This window comes from Plutella xylostella, chromosome 16 (genome assembly GCF_932276165.1).
Source record: "Plutella xylostella chromosome 16, ilPluXylo3.1, whole genome shotgun sequence".
Taxonomy (NCBI): Eukaryota; Metazoa; Arthropoda; class Insecta; order Lepidoptera; family Plutellidae; genus Plutella; species Plutella xylostella.
This window is the reverse complement of record NC_063996.1, coordinates 655,388-682,274: the sequence shown is the minus strand read 5'-3', so window position 1 is coordinate 682,274 and position 26,887 is coordinate 655,388. Positions and strand designations below refer to the sequence as shown.

Genomic DNA, 26,887 nt, shown 5'->3' with positions numbered 1-26,887 from the left:
TAAATTAGATATTCCCAAGGTTTGAACTAGCAACAACAATCTGTCTTTTTACCAAATTCTACTAAAGCTGCGTACACACCGGGCCAACAAACGCCCAACGAACGCCAACGGTGATCCCAACGATGGATATTATTCATACATAATACAGGGAAGATTGCAGCATCGAAGGTCAACGAAAAACGTTCGTTGGCGTTCGTTGGGCCGGTCTGTATGCGGCTTAAGATGGACTGGTTTTAATTTTATTAGAGAGTTAGGATTGACGTAAATAATAAGATGAGCGAAATCAATTAAGACACATTTTTATAATGAGTATAATACAATGTATTTATTGGATCTTCTTTATTTACACGTTTTACTATTCTATTCTATTTTCCGTGGGGAAAGTAGGTTCCTTATTAAATTGAATTAAATTAAATCTGTCCTTCAATATGCTCCTCAAAGTTGAATGAAACAGGTCCTAATTAATGGAAAGTGATTCAAAAGTACGAATGAATGGTCACCCTAACCATAACATCTCTCACAACAGTATAAACGTCATCCGTCATCTTGAAAACTTCGGTCTTGTCGTAAAGTATTTAGAAAAACTACCAATATTTTTTATGAAATTATTATTCATACAAATACCAAATATTTCATTAAAATTACATGTTTATAATGATTTATTATAAATTTGTTTTTGAAAATGATATGGTATACAGTAGTCTATGAGTTAATTTAAGATTTTTTTGCATAGCTCTCTTCGTACAAAATCTACTAAAGTTTACACAACTAAATCCTGGCAATTGTTAGAAAGAGAGGAAGGGCTCTGTGGTAACCCTCTCTATCGGCTCGCGGCCTCTTTCACTTCAAATATAAATCTTAAGGTGAATTCGTTAGGTCTATTTTTGTTTGCATCATTTTGGTGAGTGCGCATTCCTGTTGTATTATTACTTCCATGGTATTCACCATTACTTGTAAACTTGCAATTAATAAATATTATAATAAATAGATAAATCCGTGAACATCTTGGCCTTTTAATGTTATCAGGTTATGGGCCGACCCGTACCTAGTGTTATTTTCAGTAAAAATAAATAAATTAACAATATTTTGAAAAAATAACCTAAAAGTGAAACTCGCGTGGCCACCGTAAAGGATTTTTTTCGCCGGTTTTCATTTTTCAGCTTCTAATGTTATCAGCTTCATGATGAGTTCTAATGCCCACAATGGCATCGAAAGGCTAAAAGGCCGGGATAACTATGCCACATGGAGTTTTAGTGTGAAGACTTTTTTGGAACATGAAGAATTGTTGGAATGTATTGAGGCTGACATTGTTAAAGATGCGAAGAAGGACTCAAAAGCCAAAACTAAGATCATTCTACTGGTGGATCCGTCTTTATATATCCACATAGAAGAAGCCACGACCGCGAGACAGGTATGGGAAAATTTAAAAAAGGCCTTCGAGGATTCTGGTCTATCAAGAAAAGTAAATTTACTCAGAGATTTAATTAATACAAGTCTGGAAACAAGTAACGGTGTTGAAGATTATATAAGCAAGATCATGTCAGCAGCCCACAAACTAAGAAACATAAAATTCCACGTTGATGATGAGTGGTTGGGCACATTGATGCTTGCAGGCTTATCAGATGAATATAAGCCAATGATCATGGGATTGGAGAGTTCCGGTGTAAAGATAAGTGCAGACTTAATTAAAACTAAATTACTTCAAGAAGTAAAGGATAGCAGTGCCACTTCAGCTTTTTACACAAACTCGTCTAAAAAATTGTTCAGAAATAGCCATCAACAACAGTCTAAGTCTAAGGGCCCCCGATGCTTCAACTGTAACAAGTATGGGCACTTAGGAAAGAATTGCTGGTTTAAAAACAAGAAAGATAATCATGATAATAATAAAAGTAATGGTTTTGTTGCTGCATTTTCAGCCTTAACATCCAATGACTCTGCAAAGTGGTATCTCGACTCAGGCGCCGCCATGCACATGACGATGCACCGGGAGTGGTTGCAAGACGAGACAGTCCCACCAGTGCGGCATGTCCGCATTGCTGATGACAAGATGCTGCATGTTGAAAGCTGTGGCAAGGTTGAAATATGTGTACCTTCCATAAATGGCAGTACCAGTATGATTCAGGTGAGCAATGTCCTATATGTTCCTGATTTAAAAGCAAACCTGTTATCAATCAGCAAGATAATAAAGAGTGGATGTAAGGTGCAGTTTGATGAGCATGGCTGTCAGATATTCAATAAAAATGGAGAAAAAGTAGCAATGGCTAGTCAGATAAATGATACTTACATTCTACATACAAAAACAGCTCATGCTATGGCAGCAACAACAGATAATAATAATACCTATTTATGGCACTTGAGAATGGGCCATCTGAATTTTACAGACTTAAATAAAATAACAAACTGTGCTACTGGTGTAAAACTGTCTGAAGAGAAAGAAAGTTCTGTCTGCATTTCATGTATTGAAGGGAAACAATCAAGGCTACCTTTCCCCAGTGATAGCCAAAGAGCGAGCTCCCGTGCAACATCATTGCTAGAGCTCATCCATACAGATGTATGTGGTCCGATGCAACAAACTTCAATTGGAGGAGCAAGGTATTTTGTGACTTTCATAGACGATTACTCCAGAAAAGTATTTGTTTACTTTATAAAGTCTAAATCAGAAGTATTTGAGAAATTTAAAGAGTACAAAAACAGAGTAGAAAATGAACTGAACTGTAAAATTAAAACATTAAGAAGTGACAATGGCAAGGAATATATCAACCAACATTTCAGTAATTATTTAAAGAATTGTGGTATTCTACACCAAACAAGCAATCCATATACTCCAGAACAAAATGGACTCAGTGAAAGAATGAATAGAACTTTGATAGAACGTGCTAAATGTATGTTATTTAATGCCATGTTACAGATGGGCTATTGGGCTGAAGCGGTGGGCACAGCTGCATATATTGTCAACCGCTCCCCAACACGAGCTCTCTCCTTCATCACTCCAGAAGAGATGTGGACTGGAACAGCGCCGGATCTAAGTCACCTGAGAGTTTTTGGATGTGAAGCTATGGTGCACATACCAAAAGAACAAAGAAGAAAATTAGATGCCAAGTCACATAAATTAATATTTGTCGGGTACAGTGCTTGTACTAAGGGCTACAGATTTATAGACCCTCAGAGCAGACGAGTATACATGAGTAGAGATGTAATATTCTTGGAAGGCACAGCAAAGAGAAACACAGTGCAGTCATTTGCTTCTGAAAATAACACGGTGAATGAAAAGTCTTCATCAGCACCTGAAAAAGAAAAGAAAAATACTTTAGAATCGGAAGTAAAAGTACAAGAAGTTGTTGAAAATAGAACACAGTTAGAAGATAAATCAAGAGAAAAGGAAAACATTTTAAATGAACAGAATAAAGTATACCTACCTTTGTCACAGACTGAAACAGCACCTGAAAATAATGAAAATGAAAGTTATAATGAAACCACTTCAAGCACACACTCTGAATTATTGTATGAAAGTACTCACGAGGAAGATACAAACTCTGATCCAAATGATGAGACTTATGTTCCCAGTGGAAGTGATGTAGACACCAGCCCTGAAAACAAACAAAGACCTAGCAGGAGAAACGAGTTCTACCAGCCCAGATCATACATATGCATGAACAGTGAGTCCACCATGAGCTATCTTGACAGCGATCCACTATGAATGAAGAATATCAAGCTCTGTTACAAAACAATACTTGGAACTTAGTAGAACTACCTGAAGGTAAAAAAGTAATCCCCTGCAAGTGGGTTTTCAAGACAAAAAGGGATGAAAATGGTAACATTCAACGATACAAAGCAAGACTGGTGATAAAAGGATTCAGACAGACCAAAGGAGTCGACTATCATGAAGTTTACGCTCCTGTTGTCCGATATAGCTCAGTAAGATATTTACTTGGAGTGGCTGCTAAATACAATTTGCGAATACATCAAATGGACACTGTAACAGCCTTCTTACAGGGAGATGTAGAAGAGGAAATATTCATGTGTCAGCCACCCAACTACGAAGAAGGACATATGGTGTGTAAGCTGAACAAATCTCTGTATGGCCTTAAGCAAGCTAGCAGGCAGTGGAACAAGAAGCTCAATAAAGCACTCCTCCAGATTGGTCTGACACGGTCCAAGGTAGATCCGTGTATTTACTACAGAATAGTAAATGATAAGAATATCCTGTTCATCACTGTATATGTCGACGACCTAATGTATTTCTTTAATGATGAAGAAACCGCATCAGTGGTCAAGTTGAAACTGAAAGAAAAATTTCTGATGAAAGACATGGGTGAAGTGAAACAATGTATGGGATACAAAATCAAGCAATGTGGTGATGAAATTCATGTCAGCCAGACAATTTATATAGAGAAAATACTTGAAAGATTTGTTATGTCAGATTGTAATGCAGTATCAACACCATGTGACCCTAGTGTCAACTTGAAGAAAGCTGAAAGCGAAGAGGAAATTTTAAGGAATATTCCCTATCAAGAGGCAATTGGCTGCTTACTGTATCTGTCACAAGGAACACGTCCTGACATAACATATATAGTAAACACTTTAAGTAAATTTAATAACCAACCAACAGCTCAGCATTGGGCAGCTTTGAAAAGAGTCTTCAGGTATCTGAAAGGAACAAAGGACTTACAACTTGTCTTCAAATGTGACGCTGGTAATATTGTTGGATATTGCGATGCAGACTGGGCCAGCAACACTGATGATAGAAGATCCTGCACAGGATATATATTTCTATTTCAGGGTGCAGCAATAAGCTGGAGTTCTAAAAGGCAACCCACAGTTGCATTATCAAGTACAGAAGCCGAATATATGGCCCTATCTTCAGCTATTCAAGAGGCTATGTGGCTTAAGCAGTTGCAGGAGGATTTTTGGCCTTCTCTATCCAATGATTCATTTGATGTGTACTGTGATAATCAAAGTGCTCTTAGTATTGCAGGTCATGACGTATACCACGCACGCAGCAAGCATATAGACGTGCGATACCACTTCATAAGGGAGAAAATTGAAGCTAAACAAATAAGCCTCAAATATCAATGCTCAGAGGACATGGTTGCAGATGCACTCACGAAGGGCCTACAAAGACTCAAGCATGACCGGCACCTCAGCACAATGGGTCTGCGTTCAGGAGAGGGTGTTGAGGTGAACGCAGCCAACACAGAATAATACTATGAACTGTCAACTTCATTATCTGGATATACATACTCTGTGATCGTTTTGTACTTACTTAGTATTCACCATTACTTGTAAACTTGCAATTAATAAATATTATAATAAATAGATAAATCCGTGAACATCTTGGCCTTTTAATGTTATCAGTAGCAGATAAGTTAAAAACTTAACGAGATACAGATGATTAAAAATTTCGTGCCACGGCGATGAAACATGCGTTCACGGCAATGAAACAAGCGTCCACGGCAATGAAACAAAGGCCCACGGCAATGAAACAAACTTCCACGGCAATGAAAGAACTGTATAAAATGGAAATGAAAGAATCAATCCACTGCAATTTTTAAAAAAGACTGTGAGGGAAACGCAAACTTAGACAGGCATGTATGGCAGAAATATTTGGATAGATATTGGAACGAAAGAAAGAACGACAGTATGTATAAAAAAATAAGAATATAGTATGGAATTCTCTATACTTAGAGAATTTACTTTTTGCTACTGCATTGTGGGGTCCGTATTGCGAAGTATAAAACAAAATGTTTCATTTCACACTAATAACGTTCACAACATATAATAAACCTTACCTATAACATCTATATTTTTATAAGGTATAATACCCAATATGTATACTGTTCATTTTAAATAAAATTCATAAAATATACTCTAAAATGACATATATTCTCTATGCTGAATTACACAACACCGGCAAAGCACCTAGCACCAACATATAAACATAGGCGTGTGCGGTTAGGTGCACAAATTGGTCAGCTAAGCGTCTCCCTACATAGCGCCAATAATAATAACGCAGTCAAAACTCCTTGCACCAAAACCTAAACATAGAGCGTCTCCCCATGTAGCCCTGCTTCGCTTTTGCTGAACATGTGCACTTAACCGCTCCTCCTCGCTTTTCTCGTTATCGCACCTATCTTTAGGCTGTGGTGCTAAAGGTTTTGATGGTGTTGTGTAATTTAACACACATTATGTGATATGATAGAATTTTTTATGAACTTAATGCTAAATCATAGTATATTTTAATTGGTATAATAATATGAAATGTACATGTTGTCATCATCAGCCTATAATCATCCAATGCTGGGCATAGGCCTCTCCCAAGGAGCGCCACAACACTCGGTCCTCGGTCTTCCGAATCCAGCCACTACCGGCTACCTGCCTATACTTGCATATTTTGACAGCTATGTTGGTAACCTTAGTCCTCTGACGTATAACTTCTTTTCTGATACCATCCATTAGAGAAACCCCAAGCATAGCTCTCTCCATAGCACGCTGAGTGACTTTAAATCGGTGGACCAGTCTCACCGTCAGTGTCCAGGTCTCTGCACCGGGTTCCCCTCGTCTCGCCTAATCTTTATTATCCTAAACTCATTTCGCATAACTCGTAAGGTCTAAACTTTTTTGGTAGAATCATCACTTTGCCAAGACTTATGTGGCATAAGACAAGTTTCGTCTAAAACTCTTTTGGCACAAACTTGAAACATCTAAGTCTCGTTTGCTCAAATTGTTCTTATTGGTATAATCTTGTTTCTCCTAATATTATCTTAATAAATACTATATTCAGTATGTTTTAAATGTACAAATTGTGGTATTTTTCTCCTACATCCCGAAAATCACGATATTGAATGATCAAAATATCGAAAGTGAATGACCATTATAATTATTACAATCGCCATTAAACCCCATGGGATTGAAACCTAAAGGTAGGTACTACGACGAGCAAAGCGAGGAGGAGTATGTTAGGTGCACATGTTCGCCGAAAGCAAAGCGGAGCGCAGCAAAGCGTTACCCACATAGCGGAAAATTAAATACCTAATGCAAGGCACCAGTTTGCGCTATATAGGGAGACGATTCGTCAAAGTTAAAGCCAAATGAATATTAGTAGTTTTTATAAGCTATGCCATAGTATTGTTAGGCTATTTGAGATTTGACCATACCGTTATTAGGCTAAATAAGATTATGCGAAATAACTTTTTACTAAACGAGACTTATGCCATACAATTTTCGGCGAAACGAGACTTTGACCAAACGTTACTATGCAATAAGAGATTAGGCAAATAAATCTTAGGCCAAAAAAGGTAAAACCCTCTGCACCATATGTCATAACTGGCAGGGCGCAATGGTTGAAGACTGTTGGATGCGCCTTTCAGCCTCCTTGTCGAAGTTGCTTCTGCCTAGCCGAATAGTCTGCCTCAGGTAGTCATATTATTGCACAACTTCGATAGTTGTCTCACGAACGATCACCGGCTCCGGTTTTATGTGAACATTCTACATGACTTTTATCTTGCCCAAGTTCATACGGAGGCCTACACGTTGCAAGCAGCATTAAGGCCACTTAGCATCCAGATGAGTTCCTGCAGAGATGTATGTTCTATTATATTCTATTCTACTATCTGTGGGAGGTGTAAGTACCTGCACCTGGCTCTCTCGAATGTACCTTTGTGCAATGTGCATATCCCCAAGGTCTAAGCTGCTGCCTTTCTAAGCTTGGGCCATTTCCCACCACGCTGGTCCACAGCGAGTTGGTGGGTTCACATATTATCTTGATGTGCTAAATCTATAGGTAGATATGCAGGGTTCTTCACGATGTTTTCCTTCACCGTAAGAGCGATGGTATACATTGTATTTAAATTCAAAGGAACACATTGGTACATGTCAGCGCCGGAATTCGCACCCGCATTATTGGAGTGGGAAGCGGGCGCTTACCCGACTGAGCTACCGCCGGTCTTTTTTATACATAACGTTCATTATAATTATGTTGTGATTGTTATTATTAATGTAATTTTATATATTTCGTTTTTATACATCGCGATACGCACCCGTTTTAACGCACTGCAGAAAGAGGTAATTTGACTAGTTCTGTAGGTAATGTCAGTGATCGGTATTACCTGTATTACAGGTAAAAGATATGTTACTTTGCCTAATCATACATACCACGGCGATGAAAACATAAGTCACGGAAATGAATAACCTGGCCACGGAAATGAATAACATAACCACGGCAATTAATACAAATTATTTTACAAGACATGGCAATGAAATTTTTTTCATTGCCGTGGCTTTTTTTTCATTGCCATAGCAAATATTGGCCACGGAAGCCACGGAAATGAAAGCATGGCGATGAAAAACAAGGCATTATATATAAATAACTAAAAAAGTATTAACTATTCGAAGAAATAAACACTTTATAAGGTAAATATTTTCAAAAAGCTTTCTTTTGAATGCTTACTCTAGAAGACAAACTTAATTTTATAGAAGTTATATCTATCCACGGCAATGAAAGAAAAAATGTCCAGTCCCCAAAATTTTTACTGATTTTCACTATAGCGCAAAAACGCGGGCACCGATGTACCTCCTTCCATGTCGAGCAGTTAGGCGACACTTGTAAGAAACGATTAGCGCACTGAGGGGGGCACCCAAGTTCATAGGTAAAACAATAGCCTTGATCATGTTTAGGACACGGCAATGAACAGAAGTTCTGGGACACATGAATTTTCACTTACCGTTCGTTATATTCTTTATATATTTCAATAAATGTATTCCGTGACAATACTTTAACTATTAATGTATCAAATGAAACTAAGTTTAACTATCAATACTCAATATTTTTTCATCAATGAAGAATAATACAAAACGTGGTAACATGGGGACAGACACGGCAATGAAAGATTTGGGGGTTTAATATTTTTTTTAAAAATATCCATTAATCGTATTAATAAAATATTTAGTGCTACACATAGATAACTATTTCACTTAACCGGAAAAAAATATTAGAAAATTATAAATTGGTTTTTTAGTACCGATTTCATTGATGCCACGCAATTTTTGGCCGCGGGAAATTCACCCCTATAAGTTACGCTGACTTAATTGCATGCCATAATTTTACCTATGAAATAAATGAAAACCTACATACGATTACAATAAAGACAACCATTAAGACATTATACACGGAAGAAACAGCCTTACACGCTGAAATACACAGGCTCCACATAGCGTACGGGAGGCCTTATACAGTATACACCTAGCGAGTTCCGCTTCCGGCGTGTGGTCGCCCTTAGTGGGAACTAGAGGGAAGACTTTGCTGGAATAACGCGGCAGTCTTAAAAACATTATATTTTATGCGATTATGTTCAAAATAAAACTAATCAGTATTTTTTTATAAGTGGACAAATTATTATGTATCAGCTTAAATAAATTCTTAGTGGACAAATACCTTTTTCAGTAACAAGTATATTCAACAGTCCTATATTCCATTCATTTACACAGAATTACAATAACTTTTATATTATTTCGTTACTCCTTACTCACATAATAATATCTTGGGATGCCGATGAAAGTTTACACAACATTTAATTTTTAAAGTCAGAAAGCACTTGAATAGCACAATGTCGCTTAAAACTAGCAACACTGAGACTCACAAGAACACTATCCAAGTTGGACAAGTGACAAATATGTCGCGGGTCCGAGCGTGGGGAAGGAAACTTTTGCTCCTGTGGGCCCTAGAACGGGGGTTAGTCTACGTTACGTAAAATATAGTGTAGGAAGGCTGTTATGCGATCCGTGACTCTAGAGTCAGAGAATGCTATCGTTGCTACGGATGGTTTTTTATGTAATAAAATTATGTATGTTTATTTTCTTCCATTTTTCCACTTAATATGTATCTATTATGATTATAAGTCCTTTAAGTAGTATCCGTTTAACTAATTTAAGTCCGTTATTCAATTTAATCCAATTTTATTTTATTTTAACACACAATGTAAGTGTCAAAAATTACTAAGAATACTCACGACGAGTATTGAAAAAGTTCCAGTGTCATGGAACGGCAATGGTAGGTGGAACTTCTTCATTGCCCGCGAGTTTAGTCGCCATGATAAACTTTTTTTAGTGTTGACACTTGACTCCGTTACCAAGTTATCGTTGTTGGACGCTAATCCGTATCATTGAAAACGATTGAAAGCTCTCGTTCATTCGTTTTCCTGTAAACTAAAGTAACCTCTCTGTTCCACCCCTGTCGCAATTTCAGGAAAGCACTGGTAAGTATTATAAAAGGGGCTTTGTACGAAACCAAAATGAATGCGCTAAATAAGAGGAAAAAGAGGAAGCAAAAAATGTATAAAAACCGGGTGTAAATTGTACCATGTACGTACGGGTTAAACAAACAGCTTGAAATTCTGACAAGGGTTAACTGCGTGCTTGTGCGAAAATTTACAGTTTTAACCTTAATATTTGTTATTAAAAACAAATCTTTTGAACAATGCTATGATGCCTAATTCATAATCATCTCCAACATTGGGCCACTGCTGGACAGTCTGGACACACGCATGTATTGATTTATAAAATATTCTACATAATTAGGTATTTGTTTTCTTATCATCAGTAGCTCATAACTATCCACTACTCGAAATAGGACTCTCCCAAGGAGCCCTACAACCTACAATCCTTTACCCTGGTCCTTCCTCATCTAGCCACTACCGTCTGCTTGTCTAAGGTCGTCGGTCCAGCCGGTCTGACGACTGTTTAATTAGTTGGTGTTCACTGGAATTGAGCTTTCTACTGCAATTTGATTTAATTTTAATTTAACTGTCTTTTTAACCGACTTCAAAAAAAGGAGGAGGTTCTCAATTCGTCGGGATCTTTTAAATACCAGAATTTTATTATTATTGTTCTGAAAGCCAAAAAAAATACATACTAAGATACCCGTGAGTCCCGTGACACATAAATACTCAATCACTCATACTACGAGGGCGGGTCAATAAGTCCGTGACTTTTTGAACAAAATACTGGTTTTTGGATATTTTTTTTATTTATTTTTCAACGTAGTCTCCTTTGAGCTCTATACACTTTGTGCAAAGTTTCTGCAATTTTTTTATCCCTTCCAAAAAATGAGGTTTCTCGAGGTCATCAAAATACCCACCTTGGCCTTCTTTGGCGCCGATTCACCCCGAGAAACCCACCGTTTAGACTGATTTTTGGTCTCTGGTGTGTTGTGGTGGATCCACGTTTCATCCACGGATACAAAACGGCGCAAAAACTCGTCCGAATTTCGGTTTAACAACGCCAAACACTCCTCTGCGAAGTTGTCATTCGATTGCGTTTGTGAGCAAACGCGGCAGCCATCTTGCGGAAAGCTTTTTCATACCCAAGTGATCATTCAAAATTGAAACCAGTGAGCCACGTAATATCCCTGTGGCTTCCACTATCCCTTTCACTTTCAATCTCCGATCGGCCAACACCATGTCGTGAATTTTTTCAATCATTTCAGGTGTAGAGACCTCAACTGGGTGCCATGGACGTCCGGCATCTTCCGTACTTGTACGGCCACAACGGAATTCAGTAAACCACTTTTAACCATAGATATTGATGGTGCAGAGTCCCCATAATCTTTATCAAGCTTAGCCTTGGTTTCAGTGATGGTTTTTTTCCGTAAAAAAATCATGCTTAGTGAGCACACGAAATTCAGTTTTTTCCATTATGTTTTTAAATCACGCGGTTGTTGCTAAGAACGGGTGTAAAACACAAACCAAGTGACGTAACTTGTGCAAATTTTGACAGATGTCTACTGACAGATGCTTGTTGACAGGAGCAGTGTTGTTCTTTCAGTTAAGTGGCGGGAAATTATAAAAGTCACGGACTTATTGACCCGCCCTCGTATATCATAGCTCTGATATCATCTAACACAAACAAAACCATCGAATCGGAATTTTAAATTATATCCGGTGACGAAATCAATCAATCTAGCCTTCACCCGTACACCCGGCTCTAGTTAAATTCGATTACATTTGTGAAATAGAGAGAGAGAGAGAGAGAGGAAGAGGGAGAGGGGGGGGGGTGGATTAGAGAAACAATTGCCTGCTTGATTAAAACCCGCATTCGAAAGAAAAATGTAATTTCGGCTCTATTTGATTGAGTCTAATCCTGTTTGCATCAGCGGCGCTGGCCCGTGGCGGTATTAGGTACAGTCGGCAAAAGAGACAAGTATCCATTAGTAATAGATTAATTTTATTGTAAGAGTTACAGGTGAAAGATAAAATTGTTAAAAAATTCAGGTTGTACATAAAATATTTGATGAATAGTGCCTTTTTGACCAGTCATAGATAATATTAAATTAGATTTTTATTAGCCAAGAAACTTGCATTCATTTGTTTTTAGAACAGTATTGAGTACGCACAGGCAAAATCCAACAAACAAAATAGATAATCTATGCATTTGAATTCCAAAACAGCAATGCAGTTATCCAGATTCTGTAAGATTCTATCTCAGCATGAAAAAGAATATGGAATAGAAGCCACATCACGTAAAAGTATTCGTTACCTAAAAGGAAATACAATCGGAAACATATTATATTGACATAACAGCGCCGTGTGGCGCGCCCGCTGGGAAATCACCGCTTTTTCGATATCACTTCATTCGGTATCAAATAATAAAATGTATTTGTAACCCCGTAAAGTAACGATTGAGGTATTAAATATTTAACCCCGAAAAAATGCGGATTGTATACAGGTATTTCACACGTACCTATATATATACAGGGTGTTGCAAAATTGGTATACTAAGCCGAAACCTACATGTGCAGCATGGTATATCTAAGCCTGAAACTGAAATCAGAATTTGGAAATTCGCGAAAAAAAATTTTTTTTCTCCATAGTAAAAGTCAAGTGACTAACAAAGTTTCTATGAAAAAAATTTTTTTTTTTCGCGAATTTTGAAATTCTGATTTCAGTTTCGGGCTTAGATATGACATGCTGCACATGTAGGTTTCGGCTTAATATACCCTTTTTGCAACACCTTGTATATCGCAGAATGAAGTATAGGCGATGAATTGTTTTCTGTATGTATTTTTATGGATGTGTTAAATAAATTGCATTATAGAAATTTTAGATTAACGATATGCATAGATGGTGTGCCACGTAGATATACAACAAAAAGAAAAAAAAACTGACCACATTTTGTTTACTGTCAAACCGTTTTAAGGTCAACCATTGTACCAATGAATGAAGTCACAAATCTTCTAACCGAGCTAATTCACTGCTTCGTAGGTATATCTCTGAAAAAATGCGGGTAGAGTTTCGTAAATCTTGATTAATGAAGAGAACTATCACTAATCATGATTAACCAAGCTTTATATTGAGAGAATAAGACCGCTATGCGAATTCGGGACAGTTAGAATAGAATAAAATAGAATAGAATACTACTTTAAAACTAATTACACAAATAACAATTTACAATACAGTGGATATGTCGCAGGCAACTGGTTTAATCTTCTGTTTGATTGAACCACTAGCCCGTTCATTGGATGGCGCTATTCAGTTGTATGACTAAACGACAACTCGTCAAGTCGTTGATTGTAACGTTCGACGTCTTGACTGAACGTCATTCAGCGAAGTCGTTGAATGGGATATAGTATAGCAACTTTGTAATGTCTGGTTAGGGTGAACATCACCAGACAAGAGTCAACAAAAAGACTTTGTTACAAAGCTCTTATCTAACAAATTAACTAAACAATAACAATAAACGTACCTTCATATTGTTGTTCATAATTATCCAGTTTCGCCACTTTTTTTCTTTGAAACTATCCGCCCGCGGCGTAATAATAGGTAAATCCATGTTGTCACACTATTTTAACACAAATAACGCACTTTAAAGCTAATTTATTTGCAAAAAACTAACAATATAGGTGATTTTAGAGTCAGCTGTTAGCTGTTAGACGCCATATTTGTTTTATTCACCACCTGACTGATTTTAAGTCAGCTAACTAGTTGGACGTTTTGTGACGCTTGTACAATCAACGTTCGGCCTAGTCATACAACTGAACAGCGCCATCCAATGAACGGGCTAGTGGTTCAATCAAACAGGAGATTAAACCAGTTGCCTGCGACAGATACAACGCAATAGGTATAGTTAGGTATTATTTTCGTACAAAATATTAAGTTTCAAATTTAACTAAATATAAAGCAGGCAGGCGAGACGTAGTGGCTGGACGAGGAAATCCGAAGACATAGAGAGTATTAGGACGATTACGGCTCAATTCTCAGTAAAAACTACAAGTTTAATTTCACAAGAGGCTTACAAGCGTTAGCGTGATATTATTTAAAATATCTGTTTTGGCTGTTTTGACTTTCTGTCTAACACAAAACAGTTGAACTTCGAGTATCACGATGACTTGCAAGCCTCTTATAAACTGACCGTTCGGTCTGTGAATTCGGCGTTTTTCGCTAGGTATTTCGAAGACATAACGATGCAGAAATAGTATAGAGCAATATTAGTTAGGTAGGTACAAACAGGATTCCATCATTTCAAACTAAAAACCCTACTTTCTAGGCAACAAAATGAATGAATATATTCGATTTAAAGCTGTGGTGTCCATTTTAATTGACTTTGCTTGTTAAATATATGAACAGCACGACAGCAGCTGTGGTCATTCAGCTTTAAACCGTTAATGGACTCTCACCGACTTTTAAATCCCAGAGTTGCATTCAAAAATTGCCGTTTTATGTTGGTAAGTTAAGCAAGCTGGTGGTTGTATATAGAATAGAATAGAATACTTACACAAAATAACAATGATTTTATACAGTGCAAATCTCACTTAAGACGGCTTTAACACTAATAGCGATCTCTTCCAGGTAACTTATACATCTAGGTTAATTAAAATATACCTATTTACAAATGTTATTAAATTAAATTAAAATTAAAAATCTTTATTCATTAAAACATTTTACAAAGAAAACTTAGCGCCGGGGTCCTGTGCTAAGTCGAGACCTGTATTACAGAGACCCCGTCCCTCCTCTCGGGATCACATTACTATTTTAATGATATAAAGTGCTAGGTATATAATAATATTACAAAAAAGTGCAATATAACATGAAATATTTAAGTTAAAAACAAATAATATCTATGCTATACTTAACAAATCATCAAATTTACTATCTTCTCACTCAGACAACTATTACAAATAAAGATTCAGTGGAGTCATAGTCCAAGGTTTTAAGAAACGAGATTAGTGTGTCTTTGTAGACCAGTCTGCTTTCTATTATAGTGCGACAAACTTATCTGTTCCGGTGACAGTTAACTAAATTGGTCCATATCTCATTATTTACTAAGAAATTATATATTGATATAGATTAGATCGGTTTGTTAAAACCGCAAAGTTAAATTACCATTACGGGAAAACTTAACATCTTAAAGAATGAAGAAATAATAGAGATTTACGTGAGCTCTCACCGGAACAGATAAGTTTGTGGCACTGTAACACTTTCACTTTCATAGAGTACTAGCTGTTCCCGCGAGCTTCGTTTCGCCTTAAAAAGTTTTCCCGTGGGAATTCCGGGATAAAAAGTAGCCTATGTTCTTTCCCAGGGTCTATACCATATGTATACCAAATTTCATTCAAATCCGTTCAGTAGTTTTGGCGTAAAAGAGTAACAGACAGACAGACAGACAGACAGACAGACAGACACAGTTACTTTCGCATTTATAATATTAGTTAGGATAGTTAGGATTAGGATAATATCCACTTTTACAAAACCCTGTATAATGATGGTGCATGAATAACTCTGTAGCTGAAATATCATTAGGGAAAGGTCGTTTCCTACACCAAGCAAGTAAATACTTCTTCTGAGGTTTTATCCATTGACCAAATTATAAAATAGCCATCCCGATACACCGGATATCCTTCGACCTTATGGAGTGGTGCCAAGTAGCCAGCCCCCCGACACATGAAAACTTTTCTTATTTATTACTTCTTTTAGGGTTCCGTACCCACCGCTCCTTGGAGCGGTGGTAGCTCAGTCGGGTAAGCGCCCGCTTCTCACGCCAGAGATGCGGGTTCGAATCCCGGCGCTGACATGTACCAATGAGTTCTTTTCTGAATTTAAGTACAATGTATACCATCGCTCTTACGGTGAAGGAAAACATCGTGAGGAAACCTGCATATCTAGATTTAGCATATCTAGATATGTGAACCCACCAATCCGCAGTGGACCAGCGTGGTGGGCAATGGTCCAAGCTTAGGAAGGCAGTTTAGACCTTGGGGATATGCACAAAGGTTCCACTCGAGAGAGCCAGGTGCAGGTACTGACACCCCCACAGAGAATAGAATAGAATAGAATAGGGTTCCGTACCGCTAAAGGGTTCTTTTAAAACCATTTGCAGTTACAGCCATGTAACCAACCACAAAATTACTTTGTTTTTCATAAAAATACCAAGGTCTAATCAAATCAAATCAAATCAAATCAAATCAAAATCATTTATTGCAAAGAATGTGGTCACAATAAGCTGGTTTACAATAATCAGTGAAAATCATTGAGACATAATGAAAGTACAGCACATTTTGTCTAATTTCAAAATAGTCGGTTAAATCTTAATCAGGGAAAGATTGATCAATTATACGTCATCTCCATATAAAATTCTTGACAGATTTGTCAAAAATCAACCACTTATTAGTGGTATTAATACCTGGTTATGCTCTAACCGACTATGGAGAAATTGCCACTAAGGAGAACAAAATTATGAATGCTGTTAAAAATATTGGAGTACTATAATTTAATCCTGTGATAATGTAATGTAACTATCGTGTGATACCGCAACTTCGTGTGAGAAATAGTGTCACTGTGTGTGAGAAATAAATAAATTTTCTTTCTTTCTTTCTTTCTTTCTTCGGAACCCTTGGTTCGCGAATCCGACTCTCACTCAATCGGCCAGATTTTTTGAGTCCACCTCGGCTTGTTCCGGACATATTTCACGGAAGAACTCTTTTATTTCCATTTGTGGTTTCTTGACATCTTTGCAACTTTTAACGAGTGTTGGAAAATGGGGTATCAAATGGGTATCAATTATACGAAAGAGATGTATCAGTGCAAAAGAAACGCCTCGACAAATAATTAACACCCCACTGAGCTCTTATTTTATGTTAGTTTGGTTAGAAGATTTGTGACGATTTTAAAGGTTTTTTGCTTTGTTTTTGTATGTGACACTACATTGCAAATCAGCCTAGAAGTATCAGAACATTAAAATGATTTTTGAAATATTATATAGATAGAATATTCATTATTTGTACACAAGAACAGAATTTATAAAGCTTATTATACAAACACATAGGTACAAAAAAGGCGGTATTATCACTAAAAGCTATTTTTTCAAGACTACATTTGGGTGGAAGAATATTTATTATCAGGAAAAATCAAAAAGCAAGCATCGTAACTCACTTTTTAAGCTCAAACTTCCAAATTAAAACCTCTGGTTTAATGAAGGAACGATAATGAATGCAATTTAAAAAGGTAATTTTATGCAAATGAGTATTTCGGAGTGGTGTATCCGCAATTCTAATTAGGGGTGGGAGTAGGCACCCTTTTCCCTGAAAGCTTGACGTAATACCAATGATCTTTATAATAAAACTAGCTGTTCCCGCGAGCTTCGCTTCACCATCAAAAGATTTCCCGTGGGAATTTCGGGATAAAAAGTAGCCTATGTTCTTTCTCAGGGTCTAGACCACCTGTATACCAAATTTCATTCAAATCCGTTCAGTAGTTTTGGCGTGAAAGAGTAATAGACAGACAGAAAGACAGGCAGACAGACAGACAGGCAGACAGACAGACAGACACAGTAATTAGGATCAATTGCTATTTTTTACCTCAGGGTCGTTGAATCCTGATTTGAATATGTAGGCTTATTTATATTATTATCATTCTAGCTTAAATACAATCATCATCATCAGCCAATAATGCAACACTGCACAACACTCGGTCCTCGGCTTCCTCATCCAACCACTACCAGCCACCCGCCTAAGGTCGTCAGTCCAGCGGGCAGGAGGGCGTCCCACGCTGCGTTAAATAAAATGATCTTAATTCCTTTTCAGTTATTCTCCAAAGACTCCGCTTTTCGAACGGCGTAGTTTGTAAAAAAATTACATTCATCAGAAAAAAATATATTTTTAAGTACGATGAAGGATTTCCATAGCATTTGACAACTTTGATCCTCGATTGAAAGTTTCAGCATCGCATTTTAATTTCAGTGTAACCGAATAGGTGTGTGTTTTCCACCGAATACTTCAGGATTTTCATAACGACAATGATAATGATAGCATGGTAGCTCGTAGCGAATAGCTTTTAGAGGCACGTTTTATGGGCGATTTAGACGATATCATCGATGTAGGACGGCGGTGGCTTGTGACTTCGGTCTAAGTATAATAAGTGTATATTATACTGACGGGCAAAGAAACACTTCCACTTACAAAATGCAGACTCCACGGGCCCAATCTTTTTAAACATTTAATTTAGAATTTGATCAAAATGCTTACGTTGTTACCCGACTGCCGAAGCAGGAGGGTAATGTTTTTTGATTGTATGTTTGTATGTATGTATGTATGTTTGTCTGTTTCTTTGTTCCCTCCTGTAGTCTAAACGACTTGATAGATTTTGATGTATGAGGTATCGTTAGAAGCGTATTGATTGCGCGATGGTTATAGCCTATGTGACGTTACATTGAAATGTATAAAGCGCCCTCTAGAGGACATAAAGTGATGATCGAAAAAATAATATTTTTCCAACTATGCCGTGTGGGGTATCAAATGAAAGGGCTTGATTAGCACATTACAAAAATATAGGTAAATATGGTAGGTATTTAAATCACAACACCAAAATTATTGAAATAAAAAATGTTCATAAACGAAAACCCGACTACCGACATAAAATTTCATAAGATAAAAAGTTACAAATAAAAAAATATAATTATAAACAAACAAAAACCCTACTGCACGCTACAAAGATGAAAACAAGCCCCAATGTTAATGGAAAGTAACGCAGGCGGGGACCAACTTGACCGCCACACAATGTATGTCCTATCTAAGTAACATTCAGCGAAATTGTGAACTCTCTGCTAGTCCCGCCTGCGATACTTTCCATTAACATTGGGGCTTGTTTTCAGCTTTTTAGCGTGCAGTCGGGTTTTTTGTTTGTTTATAATTATATTTTTTAGTTGGTAATGTTCTGATGCGCCAATTAATGTTCTTAAATATTGCATAAGGCATCAATAAGTTAGATTTTTCCGTATATGAGTAATTTGGTGCTTTTCTCAATGCAACTTTTTCATTGCCCGTGAGTTTATATGTATATGTAGGTAGGTACTTACTGATTACACCCACAAGATTCATTGAGAATCACCAGAACCAGAAGGTAAGCGTCAACCTTTCGGCATCGGACGCAACGGACGCATCGCATTCAATATTCTTTGTACAGAAATTCACACTCGCACTTGGCCGGTTTTTTTTATCGAATTTTGATATCACTCTAGACGAAGACTACTTACTGTTGATATATTTTTGATTTGTGCTTTTGTTGTCTTAGGACGAAGATTATAAAGCTTTTAGGATAAATTATTTAAATCTACGTTGAAAGGGGGTTCCCATAATCACTTGGTGCCACGCAGTGGATGGTGTGTGCCTCAACATTTATTGAATAAAAATTATAGCGTTTCGTTTAATTTATTGACGACCGAATGGCGTAGTGGTTAGTGACCCTGACTACTGAGCCGATGGTCCCGGGTTCGATTCCCGGCTGGGGCAGATATTTGTTTAAACACAGATATTTGTTCTCGGGTCTTGGATGTGCCCGTAAAATGGCAATAGGCCCGCCCCCTATTACATTGGGACTAACATACACTCTGGCGAAAAGTGGGTGCAGCAATGCACCTCTGCCTACCCCGCAAGGGAGTACATTAGTACAAGGCGTGAGTGCGTGTTTTTTTTTTTTGTTTAATTTACTATTATGATCGTAGCGATAGCTTCGTTTGTACTTCGACAATGTCAAAAAAATGCACGAGAAATCCCGCTAGCTTGCCTTTGCCTTAAAAAGTTTACCCGTGAAGATAGCCCTCCAGGCCCTAAGGCCGCCCGCGGATAGAATCGAGGCGGCGCGGCGTAGGTAATGATATCTTATATTTACAATGTCAAGTTCTCGCCTCGGTTGCACCTAGCCCGCGCCACAACTCCGCCTCGACTTGAGCACCTAAGATGATGATCCCGCTCCGGAAGATAATAATGATAATGTCTAGAACTATTCTAACACATAGAAAGGGCTACTGGCCAAAATTTTCACCCGGTTACAATAATAAAGGACCTTCTTGTCACCATCACGCTAACCCCCTGCTAAATGTATGTCGGGCACGCTGTATAATGTTTTATTTATTCAGGGTCGTGAACGCTTCACCGCTAACGGTTCTATAGAGGGGATATGGTCCAACGGGTGAATTTTTCAGCATTTACTTTCGCAGGACTAATGTTTGTGAGTTCTGTGTACCCTACTGGTGGTACTGAAATTGATGGATGGGCGTATATGAATGATAATAATTACACAACAGCAATGAAAAAGTTCCAGATAGAGAAAGCACCAAATTACTCCTAAACGGTAAAGGCTAGCTGACGCCGCCTACGCCTGCAAGATTGAAGTACCTACATTTCACAGCGAATCGTACGTTGGTATTTTGTTCAAATTTTAATTTAAATGTTTAAAAAAAAACGGGCCTTTTTGGTCGGCCTTTTGAAAGTAGCTATCATTTCCAATGGTTGTGAGTGTACTTCTTTTATAAGTCTGTATAATTTTAAAATCTGCAGGTATACTTGCAGTGATATAAATATTTCAAACACAAAAAGGCACTGAAGAGTGCTCTAATAAATTCAAAAAACTACCGCTCGCTGTTTCTGCAAGTAGGTTAATAAATAATAATATAAAAAGCTTATACTCAACCCGGTTCACGAGGGGCAGGCTGGAGTGGTAGTATGTGTTATTCGCGCAATCCCGACAGCGTCCGCAAAGAACAACGTAAGTGAGAAATATTGCGTCACGAGACGTAAGTACGTGTACTTACGTTCTTATCCTTTAGTTATGTTTTGTTCGTGTATGGCATTTTTCTAGGTAAAGTGTTAATTTCATACTTTCCTACATTGCATCATAGTACCTACCTAGTATGCTGTTTGAGTGTTACTGTCTAATGGTGGCGACCTAGCAGTGAACAATTCTTTGCTGATGACAATGAACAAAGGAACCTATTGACTTTACTGAGATCATAATTACAAAACAGACTCAAGACATTCAAATGTAACCGTATTTTAAATTAAAGAAACAGCTTATGTTTATGTATTCGTTATAATCACTAATATAATAACATTCAGTACTTACTTCAGTTATTTCAGTAAATCCGACGAATAGTTCACAAACACTAATGAGTCTGGATTTAGATGCTAATAGATCATAATAATAATGAAAACTGTAAACCTCATGCGTATTATAAATTAATTAAACTATAACAATATACAGTGCCACAAACTTATCTGTTCCGGTGACAGCTCACATAAATGTCTAATGTTTCTTAATTATATAAGATTTTAAGTTTGCTCGTATTGCTAATTCGCTGTCGCGGTGTTAATAAACCCATCTAATCTTTTACAATATACAATTCATTAGTAAGTAATGAGATATGAATCAATTTAGTTCGCTCTATCGGAACAGATAAGTTTGTCGCACTGTACCCGTATACAGCTTAATTATGCAGTGACATTATGATAATATTTAGGCTTATCGGGAACAATATCCATATCCTTATTGTTATGCGCGAACCCAAAATAATCGTTAATTATCTTTCAAATGGTTGGCAAACATGATAGGGTATGTTCGAAAATATACACTCACGGGCAATGAAAAAGTTCCACTCAGAAAAAGCAGACATCAAACGATCCAATTTTTTAAAAATTTGAACAAAATAATTATTATCTTTTTTAGTTGGTATATCCTGATGCTCTGTTAAATGTACTTCAATGTTGCAGAAGTCGTCATTAAGCTTTTTCCGTTTAGGAGTAATTTGGTGTATTTCTCAGTGGAACCTTTTCATTGCCCGTGAGTGTAATAAGTCATTCATTTGACTAAGTTAGCTACCGACTTCCGGTTCAGCTGAATGCAATTTTCAGCTACAACCTTATTAGTCGGAGGTCAATCGCGGCTTATCTCAGATCACAGACGAAGGAGATATGATGGAGATAAGGTTTTTAACAGCGAACTTTGATTATAGTTCGCCGGTTTTTAAGCTCAAGCTGTATCGTGAAGTCCTGAAGGAGCTGCATCATATTTTATCATCATCTTAAGCTCTTATTGCTTAATCCTAACGTGAGGCTATTAGCTTTATCGTAGATTACACAGGGTGTTGTTACAGTGCTAGTATACTACCGTAGAAGTAGGGTGACTCAGCTCGTCATTCTAGACAACTTTTGGACATTCGCTACATTAAAAAAGTACTACATATAGGAAAAGTTGTTCAGAATTACTGCCTGAGGCAGACCCTTTGGGCAGCCAAATTTTCTGAGTCATATCACATGAGATAAGCTTCAAAATGTCGAGGAGTTTCTTTCGTCATTTTTTCTCCTCAGTGTCTGTCTCTTTTGTGAAATGTTGGTAGACTCATAACTCATAGTGTTGACAAATAATTGTAAAATTTTACGTTGAATAAACGAGATTCTATTCTATTCACACACGTCACATCGCCTGTATTTGGTTAGTCTAGTTAAATCAGCTTGTGGCCGAAGCTGAATGGAATTCTGTAATCTAAATAATCCGATATAGGTGTTAGCTTCCACCCGTGTACAGGCGGGGGAGTCCATGGTGCTGTTTCAATATACAATATCCCGTGTGCCACTCTTAGATTACTGATATACGAAGGAGATGGAGTTTCAGTGCGAAAGAAACGTGGAGCCTACCATTTAAAGCAGTGTTTTTCAACCTGTGGGTCGTTGTGGGTCAAAAAGCTTCTGTAGGGGGGTTGAAAGAGGTCGAAAACACTGGGTACTTTAGTTGGAGACCATAAATAGTAAATTTGTAATACTACATAAAACAACAAAACATACAAATAAACCAAAGGGTCAAGGGGGTCGCAGAATATTTTTTTTATACTAGGTGGGTCGCATCATGAAAAAGGTTGAAAAACACTGATTTAAAACATACAATTACCTGCAGTTTATTTTGGTAAACAAAATAAAACATATTTTATTTGGGTCCCTACCACAAATTTTATGAAATTGATACCATATTTCCCCACCCTCGCTCGCTTATAATTTATTGTGTCTGAAAATTAATTCTTCATGACCGGGCGGCCATTTTGCTTTTAGTTCATTAAGCCGTGTGTTGTGTGTGCACACACATTCCGCTGATCACCCTTCAGGGGGCTTCTGGTGATTACATACATTAGTTTTGCACGACTGGGTCGAGGACGGATGGCGCAGTGGTTTGCCACTCCGATTGCTGTGCTAAGGGTCCGGGGTTCGATCCAGGTATGGGTAGATGTTTGTTTAAAACCCCCGATTTTCAACACTAAAAGTCGTATAACTTTTGAACGGTTGATAACATAATGGCTAATGTGAACACACGAAATATCATTACCTATCACCCTAACAAAATGAAAATCGGTTCAGCCGTTTCGAAGCTACGCTAAATAAGACAGATACACATACACGTTAAACTTTAAACAGCACTCTTTCTCCGTCGGTGGTTAAAAGTAAGTTGAGTAGTGGAATGGCGCACCGGTTGCAACAATCAGTATAATTAATTTTTACCCGATTGTCGAGATGGCATTCTGGCGAACCTCGAACTGTTGATAATGGGCGGTGGTTAAATATTTGCGGGCATTATTTAGGGTTGCCAACCGTACTATATTATATAGTATTTATTGTACTATATTTTGGCTCTTCATACTATATACTGTTGAACTAAAATTTAGTACGCAAAAATACTATATTTCAGTAGGTACACTTTTCACAGTAATAAAACAACGCGCGAGGTCATTTTCCAAACAATTCAACTCTTATGAATTCAAAATTCGCGCTCAAAACCTGCGAGACCGGGCGCGTGGCGCGGCGCAAGATGCAGGCGGGCGGGAAAAATTTTGCAAACTTTTGATGCATTATAGAAAAGGCTAAAATAACAGAAAACTTTGTAGTATTTATAGATAAATCTTTAAAGTACCTAGATAAATGGTTTTATTTTGAGGATAATAATTGGTTACAGCAAGTACAAAAATTTAATTTAAAACAAGAAATATCTTTTAATGCCAGTGAATCTGTTGTGGACGTTCTCAACTTAGTTGGCCATCGACATGGATGAACTTTACTCTGATATTTTAATTGTTAATGAAATATTGCAAAAATTAAAAGATTGTCCTGTATTTCAAAATTTTAGTACTGGCCAAAAATGGATAATTTAAAAAAAAAATTGAGAATAATTTAAAAAATATATATAAATTAATAGCCTTCTTACTTTCTATTCCCGCCACTTCGGTGAAGTGGCGGGAAGAAAGGAATCGAGCAAAGCTCGAACTATTAAAAAATGAGCTCTTTATTTTTATAAACTTAAACATAGAGTGCGAAAAAGCATTTAATACGTTTATATTAGATAAAAACTGAGTAACAAATTAGTGTTTTATTCGATTTTCAAAAAATGTACTATATTTTTCTCTAGTGTCCTATATTTTTTTATAACTTATTTTGAAATATACTATAATTTGGTGAAAAAATGTTGGCAACCCTAGCATTATTGTAGAGTGCAGTGCCAGCGGCCTGTGGCGGCCTATAATATACATTAACTATATAGGTATAGTAATAACTGAAAATGATCTCTATCTCCTAGGTTTCATGACTTTTGATGGCTCTATAATTACATATTTTGTTACCATGAGAGATCACAGTCTTAGATGGGACTTTCGTAAAATGTATGTATGTTTTTTATATCTGAAATATGTATTAGAATTACAGAAATAGCAGTTAGCAGTAGGAAGATACTTCCATTTAGGCCCACAATAGCTTGGTGAAAGTAGCGCACTGATAACAAGATGACCTCATGATCCGCGCCATCTATCGGCGGACTGATTTATTGCAACATTAACTTGGTTACGTCAGTCGCTTGCTCCATTGTTGCAAGTGAGAATGGAAACCGGGTTGAATGTGCGTTATTATGATTAATATCTAATTGCAAAGACAAAAAATACGTAATTATCACATTTCATGTTCATAACACACTTTAAAGGTAGGTAAGCGTCGACCTTTCGGCATCGTACGCAACGGACGCGTCACATGTAGTATTCTTTATGAATTTTATGCATTTAGCACACAAGTGCGTCCACTTTAACGGTATTGTCGACACCGTTTCTCCATTTATGACAATCCTGTTTGGCACGATACGTACGATATCGATAGGTGGATACTTATTACTTTAAGAACTTTTTGCCACTGTATCACTGTATCATGGTCACTCTGGAAGTCGTCAGCTTTCGTTGCCCCAGACATCAATACAACTAACCAATATCCTCTTCCACAGTGGTAGACTGCGTAGTCTCCTCCTGGAGCGAGTGGTCGGAATGCGACAGCGACTGCGGCGCGGGCTCCATGGTGCGCACGCGGCGGGTGGCGCAGGCGGCCGAGCACGGCGGCCGACGCTGCCCCGCGCTGCTGCAGCGGCGCGCCTGCCACGACCACCGCGGCTGCCGGGAGAGGAGCGACCTGCCGCGACGAGGTTAGTTCGTGAGATAAGAGGAGAAGCATCAGTCAGATAACCACTGTTAGTGATAAATCTCTCGCAAAAAGAATGATAATGTGTATCTACCCACTTATGCCTACTGTTCCTTTAAAGACACACACATGTCAAAAATGTTACATAAATATAAGTTTACTGACATGTAGTTAAAATTTATATTTCATTGGCATTTTTCGGATTTTTTATTTTTCCCGTAATAAGTGGGTTGCTCTCGTTATAGTTATAGTTACAGTAGTAGGTTATTGTAACTTGTACTACACTCACGAGCAATGAAAAAGTTCCAGTGATGGTGAAACGTCAAGAGCAGGTGGAACTTTTTCATTGCACGAGAGTTTATAATTACGCTGAGAGACAACATCATTGTTAAACCAGGCCACAATACATTTTCTAGATGTGAAAGAACCTACCTGCATAGTATTTTATTCATTCCGAAACAACGATACCTATGATCACGTGAGTACAAATTGTACAACAAAAAGCAGATTGCTCCTCGGGGATAACAGTCGTCAGCATAATATCATGCAAATACTTTTTTCCCCTTTGCATCCTCATCGAAATGAATAAATTGACTGAAAACAACACGCCACTCCTCAGCTCATTTTCAGGCGATTGATTGCCAGCTGTAAATATTGCAGAGTCTCTCTTTGCGAAATAAATTGCCGAGAGAAAATTTACAGCGCCGATACAACGGCTGAGATCGCTTGTTAAATATAGATGAAGTATCGAAGGCATCATAGCTGCCTTTTAACTGGAAAAGGATTTAAGGATTTATTCAAAGCGTTTGGGAAATTGTGGCGACTTATTTATAGCTCTATCTGTGTAGCGGGGGAAGAACGAAGATTCAGTGGTTCGGAAAGTCACGTTTGTGGATTTAAAGTTAAATTGAGATAATGACGTAGTTGGTTTTGTTGCGTACTTTGTAAGCTCATATAGATACGATACTGAGAATAGATCTTGTTATATAATACCTACCTCTATAATACTACTGTTGTCGGATATTATTATAATCTCTCGGGCTTCTCTCGGGATATGCCGATCGAATTTAACAGCATAAGTATGTAAGTACTTTTAGATGTGACACAACTTTTTGGCTGTTTTAACAGCATGCGGAT

General features: G+C 37.5%; 1 protein-coding gene across 1 annotated transcript in view; it reads left to right on the top strand.

Annotated features, from left to right (window-relative positions):
• LOC105391378 (somatomedin-B and thrombospondin type-1 domain-containing protein) overlaps positions 1-26,887 on the top strand; it is a 60,296-nt gene that overhangs the window by 23,045 nt on the left and 10,364 nt on the right. The window contains exon 3 of the mRNA XM_011562845.3: positions 25,560-25,754. Within this exon, the coding sequence (XP_011561147.3) occupies positions 25,560-25,754 (195 nt within the window). The remainder of the gene's footprint in view (positions 1-25,559; positions 25,755-26,887) is intronic.